This window comes from Oryzias melastigma, linkage group LG18, assembly GCF_002922805.2.
Source record: "Oryzias melastigma strain HK-1 linkage group LG18, ASM292280v2, whole genome shotgun sequence".
In the NCBI taxonomy this organism is placed as follows: Eukaryota; Metazoa; Chordata; class Actinopteri; order Beloniformes; family Adrianichthyidae; genus Oryzias; species Oryzias melastigma.
The window spans coordinates 20,845,156-20,865,893 of record NC_050529.1 but is presented as its reverse complement, the minus strand read 5'-3'; the positions used below and the strand labels follow the sequence as shown (position 1 = coordinate 20,865,893).

General features: G+C 39.7%; 2 protein-coding genes across 4 annotated transcripts in view; both read left to right on the top strand.

Annotated features, from left to right (window-relative positions):
* The window catches only part of serpine1 (serpin peptidase inhibitor, clade E (nexin, plasminogen activator inhibitor type 1), member 1), a 66,727-nt gene extending 58,690 nt beyond the window's left edge, over positions 1 to 8,037 (top strand). For 2 of the 3 annotated variants that reach the window (XM_024287495.2, XM_024287496.2), the window contains exons 3-10: positions 4,599 to 4,837; positions 5,168 to 5,392; positions 5,937 to 6,131; positions 6,221 to 6,419; positions 6,501 to 6,601; positions 6,719 to 6,805; positions 7,438 to 7,521; positions 7,604 to 8,037. In XM_024287495.2, the coding sequence (XP_024143263.1) occupies positions 4,600 to 4,837; positions 5,168 to 5,392; positions 5,937 to 6,131; positions 6,221 to 6,419; positions 6,501 to 6,601; positions 6,719 to 6,805; positions 7,438 to 7,521; positions 7,604 to 7,650 (1,176 nt within the window). In that variant the 5' untranslated portion in view covers position 4,599 and the 3' untranslated portion in view covers positions 7,651 to 8,037. Of the gene's footprint in view, positions 1 to 3,101; positions 3,234 to 4,598; positions 4,838 to 5,167; positions 5,393 to 5,936; positions 6,132 to 6,220; positions 6,420 to 6,500; positions 6,602 to 6,718; positions 6,806 to 7,437; positions 7,522 to 7,603 lie in introns of those variants that run through there. The other variant, XM_024287494.2, reaches the window with a different exon arrangement.
* Positions 8,038 to 9,408: 1,371 nt separating this feature from the next.
* On the top strand, positions 9,409 to 20,380 carry ap1s1 (adaptor related protein complex 1 subunit sigma 1). Its single transcript, XM_024288675.2, has 5 exons — positions 9,409 to 9,619; positions 13,644 to 13,822; positions 18,800 to 18,908; positions 18,985 to 19,122; positions 19,245 to 20,380. The coding sequence occupies exons 1-5, from the start codon at positions 9,617 to 9,619 to the stop codon at positions 19,290 to 19,292; spliced, it is 477 nt and encodes a 158-aa protein (XP_024144443.1). The 5' UTR covers positions 9,409 to 9,616; the 3' UTR covers positions 19,293 to 20,380.
* The last annotated feature ends 358 nt before the right edge of the window (positions 20,381 to 20,738 follow it).

The window sequence follows — 20,738 nt, the reverse complement described above, 5'->3', positions numbered from 1 at the left end:
AATTTATAATAATCTGATATAGTTCACATACTGTAAAAACCATTAGTGAAATACTATGATTGTTAATATCATCCAGTGTTACATGGATTCTCTAAAGGAGAAGTTCTAAAAAATGTTCAGATCATTAACATTGTAAACATTGTTCTGCTTCTCCTGGAGGACGTTTCAGTTTGGACACTAGATGGTGGTCACGCTATAGAAGTACACCTTATTCCAGAAGAAGAAGAAAGTATGAGGAAATACGATGTTTTAGACCACAAATAGTTACTTTAAAAATATTTCCTTAAAAGAGTTTAGAAAACTCATGTCTTTAAGTTTATAAAGATGTTCATTTAGTCAACAATGTATGTTTAGGTTGACAGAGTGTTAGCATTAGCCGTCCAATGGGAAATTCCATTAAAAGTTAGCATCAAGCTAGCGGACTTTAGAAAATAAAAATACAATTTTGTTTGTTATTTGTACACATTTCAATTTTGAGTCTTCAAACACAAATCATAAAGTACATAAGGTTTTAGGAGATCAAATCTGTTAGATAGATAATCTGGAATTAGCTTTATCTAGTTATTTCAGTCCTGCTTCACCTCATCTCAAAGGCATTAATCACAGATCACCTCAGCAGTCCTGTGAGTGAACTAAAAAAGTCTGACTAAAACTTCTAAGATTCCAGTGAAAGTCACACATTTATTGATGTAAATCCTCCTTTGTCCAGGTGACGTCTTGAATTGAGTCATCTGGACTTCTTGTCTTCCTGTCTTAAGACACTCATCCAAGCAGCTTCTTCATTCTGTTGGGGTGCTTCATGAAGACAAAACGATGAGTCCAGATGCCATGACTCAGCAGTAACCATTGACTGCATAGGAGAACTGGACAAAGCGAGTGTGACATCATCCATAGAAAAATACTTATTTCCAGTTTCAACCAAATGAAATCAATTCAGTAGCCATTTTTTCACAATATGGACGCTGCCATGTTGAAACTAGAAAACGTCAGTAAGCAGTACGAATCGGTCTGAGTCAACGTTTCTATGGCAACCATCTCTCGTCAACTAGGAGTCAGCTTATTGGAAGTCCACACCTCTTCCACTGAAAATGGAATGTGTCAATCAAATGAATGTTTGACGAAGGGATCGGTGGGGAACACGTACTTTTATTGAAGCATCTGATTGGCCAGATTATAACCTTAATAACTTGAACTACAAAAAGCATATCATGAAAAAAAATAGTTATTCTGTCAAATGGAATGACTGCGTAATGGCTGATTATTACTCAATAGAAATCTATGGGATTTGGCTTCTTGGAACCAGCAGGTACTTCCTGTTTGGAATATGAGGAGGGAGGGGTCACTCAGTCCAGTTTTCTTTTACAGTCAATGAAAACAAGATATGAAACTTGTTTTCACAATAATTTCAAGAAAATAGCGATAGAGTAGCTAGGTAATGTGCAAAAATGTGAACATCTTTATTGGATTTAGCTCTTTTTTTCCTTCTTCATCCTTAACCCTTTAAAACTTGAGGCGTTGTCTGTGACGCTTAGACACAAATCTTTAATATACAGTAACTTTTCAACCCTTCAGGCTTGTGTAAAGGGTTGAAAAGTTACCGTAAATCAAATAACATAAGCACAGGAGCCCCGGTGTTAAAGGGTTAAGGACTCCCTTCAATGAAAATTGAACCCTAAACATACGCTGCTGACTAAATTAACATCTTTATATGAAAATTACCCTAACCATAACCTTCACCTCCGTGAACGTCTTTGTTTTCCTCGTCCGACCTGGAATCTGGATCCAAACTGTCATACGGCTGGATTGCTCTGATTTTGCTCACCATTTTTGTTGTGCTGCTAACATTAGCTTTTAAGCTAACAGGAGAGAGTGTAAACAAAGGGATGGTGGGAAATCAGCAAAAGTTTACTCCCCATCAACTTTAGAACTCAGAGGTGAAATTTTAATGAACTACTTTAAATTTAGGCTAAAACATCATCATTGGATCATAATTAAAAGAACACTTTGAAAGTAGATGAAAAGATTATTGGAGTGGGACTTTAAGAGCAGATAGGAGTGGACCAAACAGTCCAGTGTGAGAGCATCCTCAGGGGGCATTTATGGTGGGACGGGAGCTTTATTTAGACTTAAGTCCACTTCCTTTGGCCAGTGCAAAAATCCCCTGAATGCTTTCGTGGACCAAAAAAGTAAGATGTGGTTTGAAAACCAGGAAGAATCCTAGTGTGGTGCAAATGTCAGCAAACTGTCCAAAGAGCAATATACATTGTAAGTGCAAGAAACAGAGGAAAAATGGAGGTTGAAAACATGGCTGTCAGCATGGTGAGAAGGCCTCAAAGGAACCTCTGTTGTGGTATTTCTCCTCCTTCGGTAGAAAAACCAAATTTGTGAACTTCCACACCCTTCTTGTAAACATCCAACCCTTAGTAACTCAAAACTGTCTTGTACAAAATAAAACAACCTTTTACATGGGAGTCACCCTCTAGAGTGACGTCATTCTTCTTAGGGCTAAGTCAGGGATGTTTTTGATTCTGACTTTGGGTTGGAAAAAGTGAGTTTCAGAACATGTAAAGGCCTAAACTAATGCTGTGTCAGGGCAGTTAGGAAAACTACCCCACCTCTGCAGTCTGTTCCTTCAGGAATGTGAACATTTAAATAGCTGAAGGGGGTTGATTCACCAGCTCTGCAGCAGAAGGGTTGTGCAGTTTTAATGGTTTGTTGTAAATGTGTTAAAAGTTGAAGGGGGCGGCCTCTGCTGACAGTTATCCTCCCTAAAGCCAATGTGATCCTCAACAAATCCTGAACAAACCAAAAATCTAACATTTATTATTAATATACTCTTACGACAAATGAAATCCTGTCAAGGATGTAAAAGAAAGCACTTGGCTGTCAGCCAGCTGCTGACAACTCTCAGCTTTTATCAGACAGGGACACAAAAATCCGTGAACTTCCGGAGCAGTTCTTCTGCACAGCTTGTGGAAAACGGTTCAGAGAGTTTCCGCGTGCCCCGTCATGCTTTAGTCACAGGAGAGAGTTGGAGTTCATTGAAAGGAAGTCTCTCCAGACAGTGTCAGATGACATCATCGTCTCTGACAGGGTTTCCATGAGTGTGAGTTGAAGGGGGGGGCGGGTTCATGAGTACAAAAAGACAAACCCCCCCTTAGATTCTTCAGACTCAAGCAGCAGAGCTGAAGAAGCAGAGACCCGCTCCTACACCTGACAACCACCGGCGAAAGGTAAGGACGCCAACACTCTCGTTAGTTTTGTTGTGTGAATTACATAGTAAAACAACAAACTTTACTTAAAATATTTTATGCAACAAGCTTCTCTTATTATGGCACAGAGAAAAACAGAAGTAAACAGTTCATATCGACGTAAATGGATGGCTTAAGCCATATATATATATATATATATATAAAAATATCACCCATCTGTATTATTACATGGAATCGTCAATAGTAGTAATTGTTGCACTACTTTCACTCTCGATCTAGCTAAAGTCTGCTCCCTTGATGCTAACGTTTAATAATTTTTCCCATAGGACGGCTAATGCTAACGCTGGGTCATCTTAAACATAGATTGCTGACTAAATTAACATCTTTATATGAATTTTCTAAACTCTTTTAAGGAAATATTTTTTAAAGTAACTATTTGTGGTCCAAAACATTGTATTTTCTCATACTTTCTTCTTCGTCTGGAATAAGGTGTACTTCTATAGCGTGATCTCCACCTAGTGTCCAAACTGAAACGTCCTCCAGGAGAAGCAGAACAATGTTTCCAATGTTAATAATCTGAATATTTTAGTTAGAACTTCTCCTTTAGAGAATCCATGTAACACTGGATGATATTAACAATCTCATTATTTCACTAATACATTTTACAAAGTTGTGTACTCAGTTCTCCACAACGCTACGTATCACCCTGACCTATGACCTGACTTTAGCTAGGCTTCAGATGTCAGCCACATGACCTCAGATTTGACTCTACTCTGGTAGGGCTTCACGATCCATTCTATGGGGCGTAGAGGTCACGTAGCTGTGCTGCTGCGCTTCACATTTTTTTCTAGATTTTGCACTTTGGTCTCGTTTTTTAAAGTATTTTGTTATTCTTGTCCTGGTTAGCATTAGCAAAAGGCTCCAAAAGGTTGTAGATATACCTAGTGGGTCTTATTGGAAAGACTCTTGTTTAACATACTATAACTTTTCAACCGTTAACACGATCAACGTCATTCCAGTAGATTGTGAAGGAGAAAAGCGGCGAGAGCCACTTTTCTCCTTCACAATCTACTGGAATGACGTTGATCGTGTAAAAAATGTAAAAAACAAATTACGGTAAACCAAAGAACATAAACATGGAAGCTCCAGTGTTAAAGGTTTAAACACAAAATTCCATCGGATTTGATTTTATGGATCTAGTTTTCCTTTCTGCATCTTTGCTCGCCTTCAGACACCAGTGTTATATTGACATTCTCCTACCTGATGAATGTAACATGCGTGTGCGAAACTACAATGTGCTTTCAGAAATCCCAAAGATTTTTTTTTTACTTATTTACTCAAAATGTTGTGCTAATTCATTGATATTCCCTAATTTTCTCTTCACAGCATGATTTGTGTGTCCATTTTCCTGCTGCTGACCCTCAGCAGAGCGGGGCTGTGCTCCCTGCAGGAGAAGCAGAACGACTTCGGCCTGAAGGTCTTCTCTCAGGTGGCTGAGGACTCTGTGGATCAGAACCTGGCCTTGTCTCCGTACGGCGTGGCCTCCGTCGTGGCCATGGCTCAGATTGGCGCTGACGGAGACACTTACAGGGCCTTGACTGCAGCCATGGGCTTTTCTCTGAGAGGTGAGGGGGTCACGGGTTCATTCACGCTGGCACGTTTAAACTATACTAACTGTCTGGCATTTTAAGCTGGAAAGGCAGCGTAACTTTTGTATTGTTGTAAATCCTAATTTAACCGTTTTAGTGGTTTAATTCAATATGGGGGAGACAAGTAACAACAAATAAAAACTGGTTTCCTATAATGTATGTTTTTTTGGAGGCAACACACACAATCAGGATTTATGTGAGCACAATGAGTAACGATGACACAGATCAGGATCAGACTTTTCAGGAACAAAAGTCTCTGAAAGGCTTCAGGACTCATCGAGTGTTACTTTTGTTTTTTATCTGCAGATCGCGGGATGCCTCGGCAGCAGCGCTTCCTGCAACGGGACCTGGCCAGTGAGGAGGGGGTCAATATCGCCAGTGGGGTGATGGTGGAAAGAAAGATGAGCCTGGAAAAGGGGTACCGCCGGGCCCTGGCCAAGACCTTCCAGACCCACCCCCACCAGGTGGACTTCACAAAGTCGGACGAGGCCGTCAACATCATCAACGCCTGGGTCTCTGACCACACTGCAGGTACTGATAACCTTAGATAACCTTTAAAGACCCGTTCTAATGAAAATCTGGTTTTAAAATGTTTTTGTGGCATTTTTCTCCTGATGGAGTCCAAGAAAATAGAGCTTAAAATTACACTTCTGAGTATTTTCTATTCAAATTGTTGTAAATCAGCTTGAGAAAGATTGTAATTGTCCCGGTTGACTATAAGCTCCCTACTCTGCTCCATTCTGATGCATCCACTTACAGACAAATAGATCCACGAATGTCTTTGTTTTGCTCGTCTGAGCTGGAATCTGGATCAAAACTGGATAGCTCCATTTTTTGTTGTGTCTTGCCGCTCTACAGAAAATGTGCCCTGAAAGCCAAAACAAAGATGGCTGACAAGTTGAGTCACTTAACAAGATTTAAAACAAGTTAAACAAACATCTCAAACAGAGTGATGACTAAAGAGCAGAAGACTCTACTAGAAGCTGATGGAAATTCAAAGGGACGGTTTTTCCGTGCAGGAGGAATAGAATGTCCTGGAGTATGCCCACATTTACCCCTCTGTTCTCACGTTCAGGTTCCATCCAGGACTTCTTGGCGTCTGGATCTTTGAGTGACGAGACCCGCATGGTCCTCCTGAATGCCCTCCATTTCCAGGGCCTTTGGAAGGTCCCCTTCAACCCCAAACTGACACAGGAGAGGATGTTCCACTGTGCCAACGGCAGCAAGGTGCCCGTGCCGATGATGAGACTTACAAACCGCTTCAACTATGGTGCGTCGATCATTCACCAAATCTCGATCCCCTGCTTTTTTCAGACTCAATTCCACAGCTGTGTCTTACTCTGACTTCTGCATCTACAGGAGAGTTTGTGACTCCTGAAGGGCTGGACTACGATGTGATTGAAGTGCCGTATGAGGGCGACACGCTGAGCATGCTGCTGGTGTCCCCCTTTGAGCACGATGTCCCACTGGGCAGGCTCAGTGCAGATCTGAGCAGCCAGAAGATCAGGCAGTGGAGGTCCGGGATGAGGAAAGTGAACCGGCAGCTGGCCATGCCGAGGTGGGCTTCGTCTGTGTGATGATCGAAGGGGACCATCTTTCTAATGGCAGTGAACTGACTGGTCTGTTTGCACTTTTGTAGGTTTTCTCTGAACTCTGAACTGAACATGAAGACTGCTCTGAACAAGATGGGACTGGGAGACATGTTCAACCTGGCCACGGCCGACTTCACACGGATTACCTGTAAGATAGCTCTTTGGAAGTGTTTCTGTTTTTGTGTCTGCATGTAGAAGCAAAAGACATTCCCGTAAAGAGTTATTCAAATAAGACAGTTAATAGTACTTTGTTTGTGTCTTCCAGCGGATGAGAGGCTCTGCGTGTCCAAAGTCCTGCAGAGAGTAACGATTGAAGTGAACGAGCAAGGAACCAAGGCAGCAGCTGCTACAGGTAGCATTTTATTATATTTTACTGTCCATAAAAATATATTTTGTCAAAATTATACAAGTTAGAAATAAGCACAAGATAACATCGGGTCATTAATAACAATAAAATAAAATGATCTGGAGGGTCGGATATGATTACCCAGAGGGCCAGATCTGGCCCCCGAGCCTTGACTTTGACACATGTGGCTTAGATAAAAAGTATGGAAGAGAAATGATTGTACTTATGCTCTTGTTAGAGTCTAGAGCAGGCATGTCCAAAGTGTGGCCCACATTCAAATATCTGTCATAAAATCAATAGCCTGCACATTTTAAAAACTGCGTGTACCGTTTTTTGGCAGCAATTGGCAACATTCTTTTATAAGCATTCCGTTATTGTAAACATGTGGCAACACTTTACATTAACATTTCATTTTATTTTGTCTTTAAATATGAATTTTGTTAAAAATGCATTGAGATATTTCTGTTCTATGTGAAGAAAATGAAAAGAAAATCAAGAAAATTTGCATTGATTTTGATTATGAGGGTTAAAGTATGAAAGCCAATCACCTCAACAAATTTAGTCATCTTTGCAAAACGTTTGGACACTCTAATCCAGACTCTTTTACTGACCAAATCTTGTCTTCTTCCGTGTGTTAGCTGCAGTGATGTTCTCTCGCATGGCCGTGGAGGAGATCACCCTGGACCGACCATTCCTCTTTCTCATTCAGCACAAGGCCACAGGTAAAACCCCAGAACATTATCTCAGAACCGAACCACACCCGCCAAGTGTGTCAGTACTTCATGCTCTCTGTTGTGTTTTTAGGTGTTGTTCTCTTCATGGGTCACTTCAACCATCCAGAACACCAATGATTTTCACGATGCTCTGCTGTCGTCCCACTGTGTGAGACTCCTGCTGCTCAGAACTCATGTTCAGGACTCGACACAAGACTCCGAGAATCCGCCTCCCCCGAGTTTTCCTCATGAACAAAAGCTGAAACCACATTTGTTCAACACTGACTGAGACTTTGACGAGAGTTTGTTTGTTTACTGTTAATTTATTTATATGAAGTTTTATTTTTTAAGAAGATGAAAGAAAGAAACTTTACGAGAACAAAATGTTGACACTGATTCCCCACATTTGTACAGATGATATTTGACCAAACTTTAAGTGTCATGTGTATTTTTGTTGTTTCCTACAAAGCTTCATCTGTATTTTTGCTGGTTTTTTTATATTTATTAAAGTTTTATGAATTTGCACCTTTTGCAGCATTTCTTTCTGTATATTTCCATTGTCCGTGACTAAAAGAATGTTGGTTTATCAGTTTTCTTATCAGCCGTTTTGAACTTAGATTGCAAATAACATCCGGTGAAACTTGACATTTTCCCACTTTCTTAAACAGATATTCCCAATAATTAATATAAAAAGTCTAAGTAAACGTTTTAAAAACACTTATCCCTTAAAAACTAAATATATTTTGCAGAAAAGAGCGCTTTCGATCTGCAGCAGCTCCTCTGACAGCACCTCTGGCACAGAGCTCTGTCCCGAGGGCTGGTCACCAGTCACGGGATAGCAGGTGTCGACGGACCCTTCTAAACATCTGCAGATCGAAGTGGGCTGCTTCTGCCTGCAATCGCCGCATTTGCTGTGATGACCCCTAAAAGGGTGCAGCTGAAGGACACAAGATTTAGAATACATATTTTATTTAGGATGCATTTACACCAAACGTGACTCACATGAAAGAGCCATCCAGTTTCAATTTTAAGTTGATGTACAGATGCGGTTTGAGATCCTGTGGCAAAATTTGACTTTACATATCACACAATAAACTATGGGACTTTTATGGAAATGTAGTCAAACGTAGAATAATATCTAAATACACAAAGAGGGGAGTCTTATAAGGTTTGGATACAGGGACGATTGTAAAAATGTAGCTTTTTTTAGTGCAACAGTAACCTTAGCTTAGCATAAGGTAGTACACTTGAAGTTTATTTTATTAAGTATTCTTAATGTTAAGATTAAGTGAATCTAGTAAACTACATACCATCTATGTGCATTGTTGGAAGTATAGTAACTGAATACTTCTTCAGACTAAATTGGTTTAAATTTAGTTTACAAATAGAGTAAAGAGTAAACTTCAATTACAGACTAAGTATACTTGTAGTATATTTAGAAAAAAATGTTTTGCTAGTGTTTATCTGTCTAACTTGGACAGTTTTCTTCCACTAGAGGCCCCACTCAAACATTGTGTACCACAGGGCTCTGTATTAGGCCCTCTTTTATTTTCACTTTACCTGTTGCCTCTTTTAGAAAATATAGTGCTGTTCCACTGATACGCAGATGATGTCCAGATTTATCTTCCTTTAAAATATGGCGGAGCTGAGTGCCTTGAAAATCTGCAAAAATGCTAAGAAGACATTTTATCAAGTCTGGAGCTGAACTTCTTCTATCTCTAAACGTGTTTGGGAAAACTGACTTGATATTGTTTTATTTCTTTGAATGTTTCATGTTTACATAAATACATATGTTATAATTTTGAGAATACTGATGTTCTTTTACACATTGTGAATATTTTGTAAATATTTCAAAGCTTTCACTTACTATGCTCGACGTCACAGACTGGCGTACACGGCTGCGTTGTGAGCATGCGCGGTCTAGGCGGAAGCGCTCGGCAGTCCGTCCCCGTTACAGGGCTGTAGTTGAATCCGGATCGCAGCTGTCCTGCGGTCATTTTCGGTCCGGTTCGGGGAGCTCAGACATGGACCTTTAGCGTCAGCCGCTGCTGCGTCGTTGCAGAGTTCGTCCGTGAGCCCGGAAGAGTGCCCCGAAGCCGGCGGAATGGTAAGGGACCGCCGCCACTCTGGAGCTAGCGATGCTAATGCTAGCAAGGTGTACTGTTCCAGGAAATGCTCACCTGCGCTGCGTTTTTACCTGGCTGTGATCAGCCAGCGGGCCAGGCCGCAGCTCGGGGGCTGATGTGTGGACTGTCCTGCTCCACCTGTGCCCGGAGAAGCAGGACAGATACTGGTAGTGGAGGTCAGAGAGCTTCCAGGTGCAGAGTTAGTCTGACCAGGTGTAGCTGGGGGGCGTAGAGCTTTGTCTCGGACACGAGGTGGCCAGGTAGATCATCAGGTGGCACATCACCTGGGAATTGTTGACCAGGTTTGAAGCAGGTCAGATAGATCATGAAGGCTCTGCGCGCATGTACTGTTGAGTATATTTGTTTAATTAAGTAAATAACTAGTGATGCTTTGACTTTGTTGACGTGTCATCCTGTCTGACCCTCAGAGGTCAGTCGTTCCTCTCAGGTTCTCAGTACAATGAAGGTGCTGCAGTGAATTTCTGCTGCAGAATGTGTGACTAAAATACATAATAAAACCATTTTCTATGAGTGACATCTCCCTCACTCGCTCCAGTTCTTGTATCCTGCTTTCTTACAATTTTGTATGCTTTTATTTATTTATGTTAATAGCACTCTGTATTCTGCCTCCTGATTGGACGTTGTAAATCGATCTCCTCTGTTCCGTCTCCCCTGTCCAGAATCCGTACATTTACATAAATCTTCATCGCGATTAGATCTTTTTCATTTTATCATCCTGGACTGATTTCTCTATGAAGGTTTGAGCTTTGAGAGTTTAAACAAAAGGAGAAAAGTGTTAAAATGTTCACGTTTGTCTGAGAAAGGTGGATAAAGTGTGTAGTGAGGAGTTTTACAGCCTTCAAACATCTGTAATTTAGTCTGGTGAGGGCGTTCTGAGCTCTGTTTATTAGTCACAAAAAGGTAAATAGCACAAACTTCTCAGACTAAGCATGGAGGTGGAGGGCGATGGTTTGGGCTTGTTTGTAGTTGCATGATCCTGCGTGCTTCAACCTTCGTCTGTGAGTCAGCTGTGCAGCCTCTGGCTCATCAGCAACACTCGAGGTGTTCGGTCTGGTCTGCAGGTTAATTCTTCTCGACAGTCTGGTCTCTATCTCAGCTTTTGTTTCTTTTGCCCAAACTTCCAGTCCTCTTTTGTGTTCTTTCTTCCTTCTAGATCCCATATATTTCAATAATGATGTCTGTGTAGGTGCTGGTGTCGTTTTCATGGGTTCTTTTCGGTTTCTGCGGAGCTCCTGAGGGGCCGTAACTTCAAATTCAGTCTGAACAAAAAATATGTCTGCAACAAACACTGAGCTTCCATCTAACTCAAAAGAATAAACTCGAAGCTCCACCTTCAACAAATAAAACATTGGTTATAGTGTGGGCTGCTTTTGCCGAGCGTCCGCCTGTGGTCACATGACGTCAGAGATCATTGACAGACTCAATGGTGGCATGAGCTCTGATACATGAGTGTTGACTTCTGAATGTCAGCTGTTCTAGTAAAAAAAATCTTCAGTTTTTCCCCAAAATTATTCTTGTATTACACTTTCTAAGAATAGTCAGAATGTCTTCTCTCTGAAGGGCTTTGAAAAGTTACTCATTCTAGCATCTGAGTGAATCTGTCTGCTCCAGACGCTAAATTTAGCTTTATAGTAGCTTCAAATGTTATTTATAGACCACATAACCTGCATTTCCTGCTGATTTCAGTCAAAATTTATGCAAATGAAGCCCTTAACACTCACATTCTGCTTTGACTTATCTTTATTTTATGAAGCTGTGAAAAAAAAACCCATTAAGTGGGTCTTTTGAAAAGTAGTTAGATTTATTGTGACAGTTCTGGAGCATGCGGTCACATCTTCAAACTTTAAAGGAGTTTGTGAAACAACCGACTTCCAGAGCAGAAACTTTCCAAGTGTCCTGGTTTTTCTCATCAGGAGGAAAACAGATTCACAGATAATCAGATCCCTGTTGGAAAATCTGGGAAAAATCTTTTAAACTATCCCCCCCCCCCCATTCTGATACATCCACTTGCAGACATACAGATCCATGTTTTCCTGTAAACAGATTGATGATGGGAAGTGGGGTCGGGGTTGCTCCATGCCAACAGCCACTAGGTGAATTTCTAATGAACTCCTGGTGCTCTTATGTCTTATAAAATGTCACAGTTTTTAAAATGTTGTCTTAAAATGACATAATTAGAATGAAACGACTACTGGGAACACTTTAACAAAGATTAAAGGATGATCGTAGTTAATCCTTAATCTTAAAGATCCACTACGATCATCCTTTGATTATGGTTCCAGTAGCAATCTCCTAATACAGTGGGGCAACAAAGTATTTATTCAACCACCAATTGTGTAAGATTTCTGTGTGTCCCAGACCTGTAACTTCTCCTGTGAGGATCCTCTGTCCTCCACTCGTTACCTGTATTAATGGCACCTGGGTGAACTCGTTAAGTAACACCTGTCCACAACCTCAAACAGTCACACTCCCAACTCCAATATGGCCAAGACCAGAGGTCGGCAACCTTTAACCTTTAAGCCATTTGGGCCTGTTTTCTACCCAGAAGGAGCTGCATAGAAATACTTTCAGAAATTTGAATTTTCATTCATGACCTTCTTTTTTTGTAAATAAATGGGATTTTTATCTATTTTTGGCACGAACAAAAGCAAAGATATAAGAATAACCTAGCAGCTCTCAAAATGTGATTTATTTATTTATTTATTTTTAATGTTCATCTCAGCCATCAATTTATAAATTTAACTAATCTAAATGTGATAAATGCTAATTAAGTAATCCTTACTTTAAAAAATGCTATTTTAATTTTTCTTTTATTCTTATAATATTTTTGTTCTTTTCCCCTCTTTGTCCTCAGTAATCTTACTCTGCTAGGTTTTGTTATTTTAGTTTGAGGTCTGGTAGTCTTAGTTTGTAGGCTTTGTTTATTTGTTTTCTTTAGGTAGTTTTCGACTCTGACGGTCGTCATGACTGGATCATTAGTCTCTATCAGTTTACTAGAGAGCATTTGGATGATCCAAAAGAGAATTGGGAGAATGTACTGTGGTCAGGTGAAACCAGAATAGAACTTTTTGGTTAGAACTCAACTGTTTGAAGGACAAAGAATTCTGATTTACATCCAAAAAAACACTATAACTACTGTAAATCATGGGGGTGGAAACATCATGCTTTGGGGCTGTCCGGGTAACGAAGGAGTGGATTCATAAGAAGCATTTCAAGGTCCTGGAGTGGCCTTGCCAGTGTCCAGATCTCAACCCCAAATCTTTGGAGGGAGTTGAAACTCCATGTTGCCCAGCAACAGCCCCAAAACGTCACTGCTCTAGAGGAGATCTGATGGAGGAATGGACCAAAACATCACTGCTCTAGAGGAGATCTGATGGAGGAATGGACCAAAATACCAGCAGCAGTTTGTTGGGAAGAATTCTCTTGAATGATGTCATTGCCAACTAAGGGTTTATGAGAAAGTATTGAGATGAACTTTTGTTTGTGACCAAATACTTATTTTTCATAAATAAATTCTCTAAAAATCAATGTGATTTTCTGGATTTTTTTTGTCTCATTTAGTCTCTCAGTAGAGGTAAACCTATGATGAAAATTACAAGCCTCTCTCTCTTTTAAAGTGGGAGAACTTGCACAATTGGTGGCTGACTAAATACTTTTTAACTGTATGTTCTTGTAGAGCTACATACATAAATATATCTGTAGTAAGTTAATTTTAAGTAAATGTTCCTACTTTACTAATCTAGAGATTATTTTAATACATTTGCTCTTTTGTCTCTTTATTTATCATCTATAACTCCTTTAAAAAATCGATTGTCAAGGTTTTTTAATGAGCAGGTAACATGATTTTCAAAATAATGGTAACAGTTATTTGAAATCTATCCATCTTTAACAGTATTATACCCAGACTTCGGCTCTGTTTGTCAGCCTCAGAGCGGTGACGGATCTGTACGAGTTTTGTCCTGACCGTCTGCTCTCTGTTTTCAGATGCGTTTCATGCTGCTGTTCAGCCGGCAGGGCAAGCTGCGGCTGCAGAAGTGGTACACTGCCACCGCCGAGCGCGACAAGAAGAAGATGGTGCGCGAGCTCATGCAGATCGTGCTCGCACGCAAACCAAAGATGTGCAGCTTCCTGGAGTGGAGGGACCTCAAGATTGTCTATAAAAGGTGACGGCAGAATGAATGAGCCTGGTGGCTGTGTGTGGTTCTCTGAGGGACTCTGTGTGTTCTGCTGCTGTGGTTGTAGATCAAAAAATGTCTGAAAACCTCTAGTGAAGGTCCAATCGAGTCCAAATGAGTTGTGACCTAAAGTCTGAATCTGTCACAGACCACTCAGAGGTCACCCAGTGCATCTGCTGATCTTCCTCTGTGTACTTTGACAGATAAACTTCACAGACTGCTGTAATGATTAACTAAAAGCTCCGTTTTCACGCTGGTCGTATTTTCGCCTTCATCGGCTGCAAACCCATCAGGAGAATGAGGAACACGCTCACTTCCTGTTGATTAACGCCTCCGTTTACTGTTCCACCGCTGTGATGTTGACATATGTGCACACACATGAAAAAATGTAGATTTAAGATTATTAATCATAAAAGTTCAAGTATAATCGTTTCCTTCATGAGTTCTAAGAATTCAGCTGTAAAACTTAAAAAAAATGTTTCGTTGTTTCTAAAACTTTAGGCTGTAAAGTTTTAATTAAAGATTTGTTCAAGAAAAAAAGCAGAATTTACTCCATGTCAAGCATAGAAACCTTTGATTGCTCTTCTTCTTCTGCTGTAATTGTATTCATTATTTTTTTGTCCTCTTAATTCTTTCTAAAAAAAAATATTTTTTTCAGTCATAAAAGTTTCTTTTTTATGATGGAGTATTTAGGCCAGTTTACAAATACATTTTTTTTAAATATGACTTTAAATAGTGTAAATCTATGAAAGAAACATCGTAACTGTTGAATTACGAGAATAAGGTTGTATATTTAAAAGTCATAGGCTAAATTTATGATTTTTTTTTTGTCTCGTAAGTTTACGTGTGTTAAACTCGTAAATTTATAACTTTAAATCTCGTAAATTTACAAGAAAAAAATGAACGAGAAAAGAACCAAAGTTGTCTGTTTATCAGAGCCGTGTATGGGGTCAAATCAGGATCAGTTAAAAAGTGAACAAAACAGATTGAAAACATAAAAAATAAATAGTGTAACTAAAAAAACAAAATTGAACATTTGAAAAGAAGACGCTAAAAATTTGAAAATTGGAAAAGAATGTTTGGAAAATAAAAAAAAACGGAAAACTTGAAATAAGTCTTGAAAATGTGAAAAGTAAAATGAAAATTGGGGGAAAAAATTGAAAATAACCCTCCGAAAACTTGAATAGAAAAAACGTATTTTCTGAATCTTCATTCTCAGTCCCCAGTTTACAGTTTCAATTCTATTTTCAAGTTAAATATTCAAAACAGCAGATTTTACTGATGGATAAACCATTTTTCTGTTGGTAATTTTTACATAAATATTTTTTTTCTTTCAAGTTTTCAGTATTTTTTTCACGTTTTCATTTTTTTTTTTCAAATTTACAATGTCTTGTTTTCAAATTTTCCTTTTTTCGCTACAATGTCTATTTTTCTAGTTTTCAGTCTGTCTTTCCGTTCACTTTAAGCTGATCCTGGTTTGACTCCATAGCCGTGCTCAAACATGAAAGACATGGAGCATCTTGTGAAGATTTATTTCCAGATCGTGTCAAAAAATAAGAAATCTGAACCTTTTGGCGACTCAAAATCAAATGTCATCAGTGAGAATGACTTTCTGGTGTTCGGAGTTGTAAAGTATAGAGCTCAGAGTCGCACGTTCACAGGAGCGCCACTTTATTCTGCTGTTTCAATTCTCATACCCAGAAGCCCTTTCACCGCCTTACGCCGTTTCTCTGTCGTACAGAAACCAAAGGAGAATGTAAACAGTGTTACATACACTCTCTGCTCCAAATGAAACGACCTGTTTCAACACACAACAAAGAGGAATGAAACAGTTTGTCACAAGAACACTGAAAACGCTGTAAACTAGACCTCAGACAAAAACACCACAGAGTTGGAGGAGATCTGGTCCTTCATGGAGGAAGGAATGACGTCAAGTTCAGGGATATCAAGGCTTCACTGAGTTCCTGTAAGCCGCCTATTAATAAACAAAATTTAATAAACCGTAAATCAAACTGAAGTTTCCAAACATTTGTAACATTCAGTTTACCTGTTAAAATCCAGGACAGTTCAGTCAATCTGCTGTTCTTGACGTTCACTCTGCTCCTCCACTCTCTCCTCCTCTTTAATCTAAAGTCGTACGTTTACAAGAAAAAACTCGTACATTTACGAGATTAAGAGTCATAAACTGACAACATTTAAAGTCGTAATATTACTTTTTTGTGTCCGTATCACTCCGTCATTCTTTTGTCTTATTGAGATGAAATGAAAACTGCAACCTTTCAAACTAAAAGAGCCATTTGGTCCAGTTCTTTACAGACCAACACTAAATTCCCACTTAAATACTCTTTATCTAGACTTCTGTGACTATTAAGCCATTCATCTATAATATATAACGTTGAATATTATTGAAGTATTATAATTGTGTATTATTTCTTTTACTTTTGAAAGCAACAAGTTCCTTTCAGAATAAAAGACGCCCTGCATCAAACAAGCTGCTGCAGCAGATTTGCTTGAATTAAAGATGCATTAAAGCAAAGTTTCTATTGTTGTGACTTGAGTCTACTGTGGTGTACTCTCATCTTTTGTTGTATTAGTTTTTAATATAAACATGACAATAATGGCTTAGGATCTCATATTTATATGAAAACATTAAAAGTTCAGTTATGTAAATGTAATTACATGCATTCAGGACTTCACCTCTGAACTAGAACAGTAAGGAACTGAACCGAGACTCTGTAGAACATAAACAAATGTTCTTTAATCTAGTTCTGAAGATCTCCAATTGTGAATTAACTGTTATCTGCTTTTTGAAGGGATAATAAAGCACATTGCGCATCTTGATTTAGTGTAATTTCAGCAGTTTATTATTAACTTTATGAATCAAAGCCAAACCGTCACAATGGAGGAATAAAAGACTAGAAAACACCAACAGGCTCATGAGTCAGCTCACTGCCGCCCCCTTGTGGTTCTACACAGTACTGCCCGCTTCACCTTGTGACTTTTTTCTGCATCAACCACAGAAACTGTTAGTGATGAGCAGGTCCAAAGTGTGTCCTCTGATGTGGAAGTGAAGATAACCTGTAACTGAACAGTCAGTGCAGAGAACTGGACATCCCAGTGAAACAAACAGAACCATTTAAGATAAAGGTTTAACCACGAGAACGCTCAGAGAGAAAGTCACCTACCTCTGACTTTAAAATAAAAACTCATTTACAGAGAAATGTTGACTCTACTTTAATGAGTAATTCAAACCTCAGACTACGTTTAAACTTTGACATTCAGCTTTTTAAAATGCAAAGATCACTGATTTCACCACAGCTTTTATTTTGAAGTCTCATTTAGTCTTTCTGTCTTCCTTATTTACTGAAACAAAAACAAAACAATGAAAAGTTAAGATGTGATTCTATATTTATGACTGAAGCACTGACGTTGAAATGCAAGATTTATTTCCTAAAATCCTTTTTTGCAGAACAAAAATGCAAACAATAATCTGAAGTTGCATGTTAATATATATATATTAGAGCTACCAAACCTGAGCTGGTCTTATGACTGAGTTATTTCCAGTGAGGAAAATAAAGTCGTTGACGCCCATTGTAGCTTCTATCAGAAACACAATCTTTTTCTAACTTTAGTTTTTTTTTTTTCAAATTAAGAAAAATGCAATTTTAAGCTCAGTTTTTTCTCATAATTATCCTCCATCAGAAAAAAGGCGTCAAGAACATGAAAAACATGAAAAACACCATTTTCATGTTTCCATGTTCAAATCAAAAACAAAAAAGGTCTTTCTGTTGGAACTGTCATTTTCTTTTTCCAATTCTAATGTTTATAATTTCTGCTGAAAGCTTAAAAAAACGTAAAACTTTGGATCTCAGGAAACTGAAAATGTCAAAGTTTTAAGCCAGACTCAGGATGTGGTCCTGTTGTCAGAAGATTCATTCCAATCATCTGTAACTAGAGCTGCCACGGTTAGTCGATCAATCGACTCTTAAAATGGTCGACGATTAATTTAGTAGTCCATTAGTCGTTACTTTATTTTATTATGTTTACTTTATTAAGGAGTCGGAGTGTAGTAAAGTTGAAAGTTATAATGGTATTCTGTTAGCTTTTTGGTCTATTTTGGTATTTATTAAGATTTTTTAGATTATTTTAGAGTTTAGCTAATATTTCATCTACATGCTAGCTGTTTTAGCTAATATAGGCTTTTTTCTTTTAGCTTTTTAGGGTGTTTTGGAGTTAGACTAATATTTACACACTAGCTGTTTTGACTAATTTGGGCTTTTTTGTCCATTTTGGAGTTTATTTCAGCTACATGCTAGCTGTTTTAGCTAAATTAGGATCTTTTCAAGTTTTATTTAGGGTATTAATACTGCTAGCTATTTTTTAAGCTACATTCTAGCTGTTTTGGCTAACCTACTTTTTTTCTTTTTCCAGTTTTTAGGCTGATTTGGCATTTAACTAATATTTTAGCTAGCTATCAGCTTCAGTGATTTCAGCTGTCAATTTCATCATCTTCAGCAGCCAAATTCAGCTCACAGCATTCACAGTAGCATCATCACAGGTAATGATTTATATTTAGTTTGTAGTTAGTTCAATAAGATGTGTGCTTTACATCCACTTCACACATGACCCGATTACTCGACTAATTGTAAAACATAATCGGTGATTAGTCGACTATTGAAATAGTCATTTGTGTGCCAGTAATGTCTTCTGGGATTTTGAAGTGACGTTAACATCAAACATCAGTCTGTAGTCTCAATGACTGACAGATCCACTCTGAGTGTTGAACTGGAGTTCTGTAGGACCATGTTCTGCTCATGTTCTGCTTGTTTGGCTCACGGCATCAGCAGCAGCGATGACAGGAGTCTCCTCCTGTAGAGTTCTAACTCCTGGAGATGGTCTGAAGGTGAACGATTCATGGAGGTCATCTGGACTCACGTGAGAGTCTCTGTGCTTTTGTCCGTGCAGGTACGCCAGCCTGTATTTCTGCTGTGCGATCGAGGAGCAGGACAACGAGCTGATCACCCTGGAGGTCATCCACCGCTTCGTGGAGCTCCTGGATAAATACTTCGGCAGCGTGAGTGATGGAGCTGCAGTCGGAGCGGCAGAGGTGCGCGTGGTCGTCTGATGGCGGCGTTCTTTACTGTGCGCAGGTGTGCGAGCTGGACATCATCTTCAACTTTGAAAAGGCTTACTTCATCCTGGACGAGTTCCTGATGGGAGGGGAGATCCAGGACACGTCGAAGAAGAGCGTCCTCAAAGCCATCGAGCAGGCCGACCTGCTGCAGGAGGTAACGTCATTCCATTTCCAGGAGCTCAGCTCCTCTCCCTCTAAATTTGGGAAAGAGGAGCTTTGTCCTGTTTTAGAAGGACCACAGACTGAAGTTTGTTGGTCATCGCTCTGTCTCGGCAGGAGGACGAATCCCCGCGCAGCGTTCTGGAGGAGATGGGCCTGGCGTAGAGCTGTTGCCACAGCAACGGGGCGGAGGGCAGAGTGCCTGGAACTGAGCATGCTCGGACTTGTGCCGCTGGCTCTGGGCTCTCCTGTCCCACCTTTTGTCGTGGGGGAAGACGCTCAGGCAGCAGATCCGCAGCCTTTTGTTGTGTTTGAGTGAGTGTGATCTCCGTGTGGGGCTGTGGTTGTTACAGGGTGGGGGGGCATGGCCTCCTGGAGTCTCAGGTGTGGAGAAACGTCCCTTCACATTCAGACGTCCAGTTTTCCTCTGTTTTTGTCAAATACTGCCCCCTTCAGGTCACACCAAGCATCTCATCCCCATCAATGATGTTTTATTTAACCTTTTAAAACTGTAAGAAACGACCAAAACAATTCTCAAATCCTTTAGCAAAGATGGAGAGGAAGAAGCGGCTGCAGGAACACGAACACTGACAGTTTTCTAGTCTTTTAAGAGATTTTTCTAATGGCTTTTTTATTCATTTATTTCCTTCCAGATGTGATGGAGCTACAAAGCAATGCATTTACATGAAAAGAAACTGCCTTAAACGCTCTTCCTCTTCATCTCTCACAAGGTTTGATTTTATCTCTCCAGCAGCAAAACACCAGAAAGCTTTTAAAAATAAAGAGCCACAGAACGTGGTTACAGGTTGGCTGGATCTTAAAGTTGGAGCAAAAACTGATTCAAAAAGCGCTCCAGATCTGGATGTTATTGAGGCTGAAGCTCATGAATCCATCAAAGACCTCCAGCTGTCAGAAAATCCCTCTGCAGCTTCCTCTGTTACAGATCCAGCGTTCCCTCTACTGACCGTCCTCTTCCTCACTGGCAGAAGCACATTCTTCATCCTCGGAGAGCAGTTTTTGCCTCCTCAAAGTCCAGGTGATCCTGCAGAGGCTCCGCCCCCTCAGCGCCCAACCAGAATGAAGTGAGGATGAGTGATGGAGCTGCATGGGGGAGTGTGTGCGTCTTTCAGCTTGTGTTGCTTTAAGGAATGTATGTACATATTTTCTAACCTGTCATTCAAAGTGAGACCTCTTGTTTGTATGAAGAACTGGTGACAATAAAGCTGTTCTGATTGTGAGACAATCATCTGGTCTCTGGTGGAGGACGAGCACTTCTTTCGTTTAGTGCATGAGGGCGTTCGGAATCTTCGGTATCTTCCAAGGATATTTTGGAAACATTTACACAAAGTCCCATTCTGATCATTTTTAAAGCAGGGGTGTCAAACTCAATCGCACAGGGGCCGAAATCCCAAACACACCTTAGGTCAACAGGATAAACATTCATTGAACACTTAAAATTTTTAATTAAAAAAAGCCTAAATTAGCCAAAGCAGCTAGCATGTAGCTGAAATATTAGCTAAACTCCAAAATAGCCTAAAATAAACTTTATAAATGCAGAAAGTCCAAAAAGCTAGCAGAATGGCAATTTTTAAAACTTTAAAAACATAACTT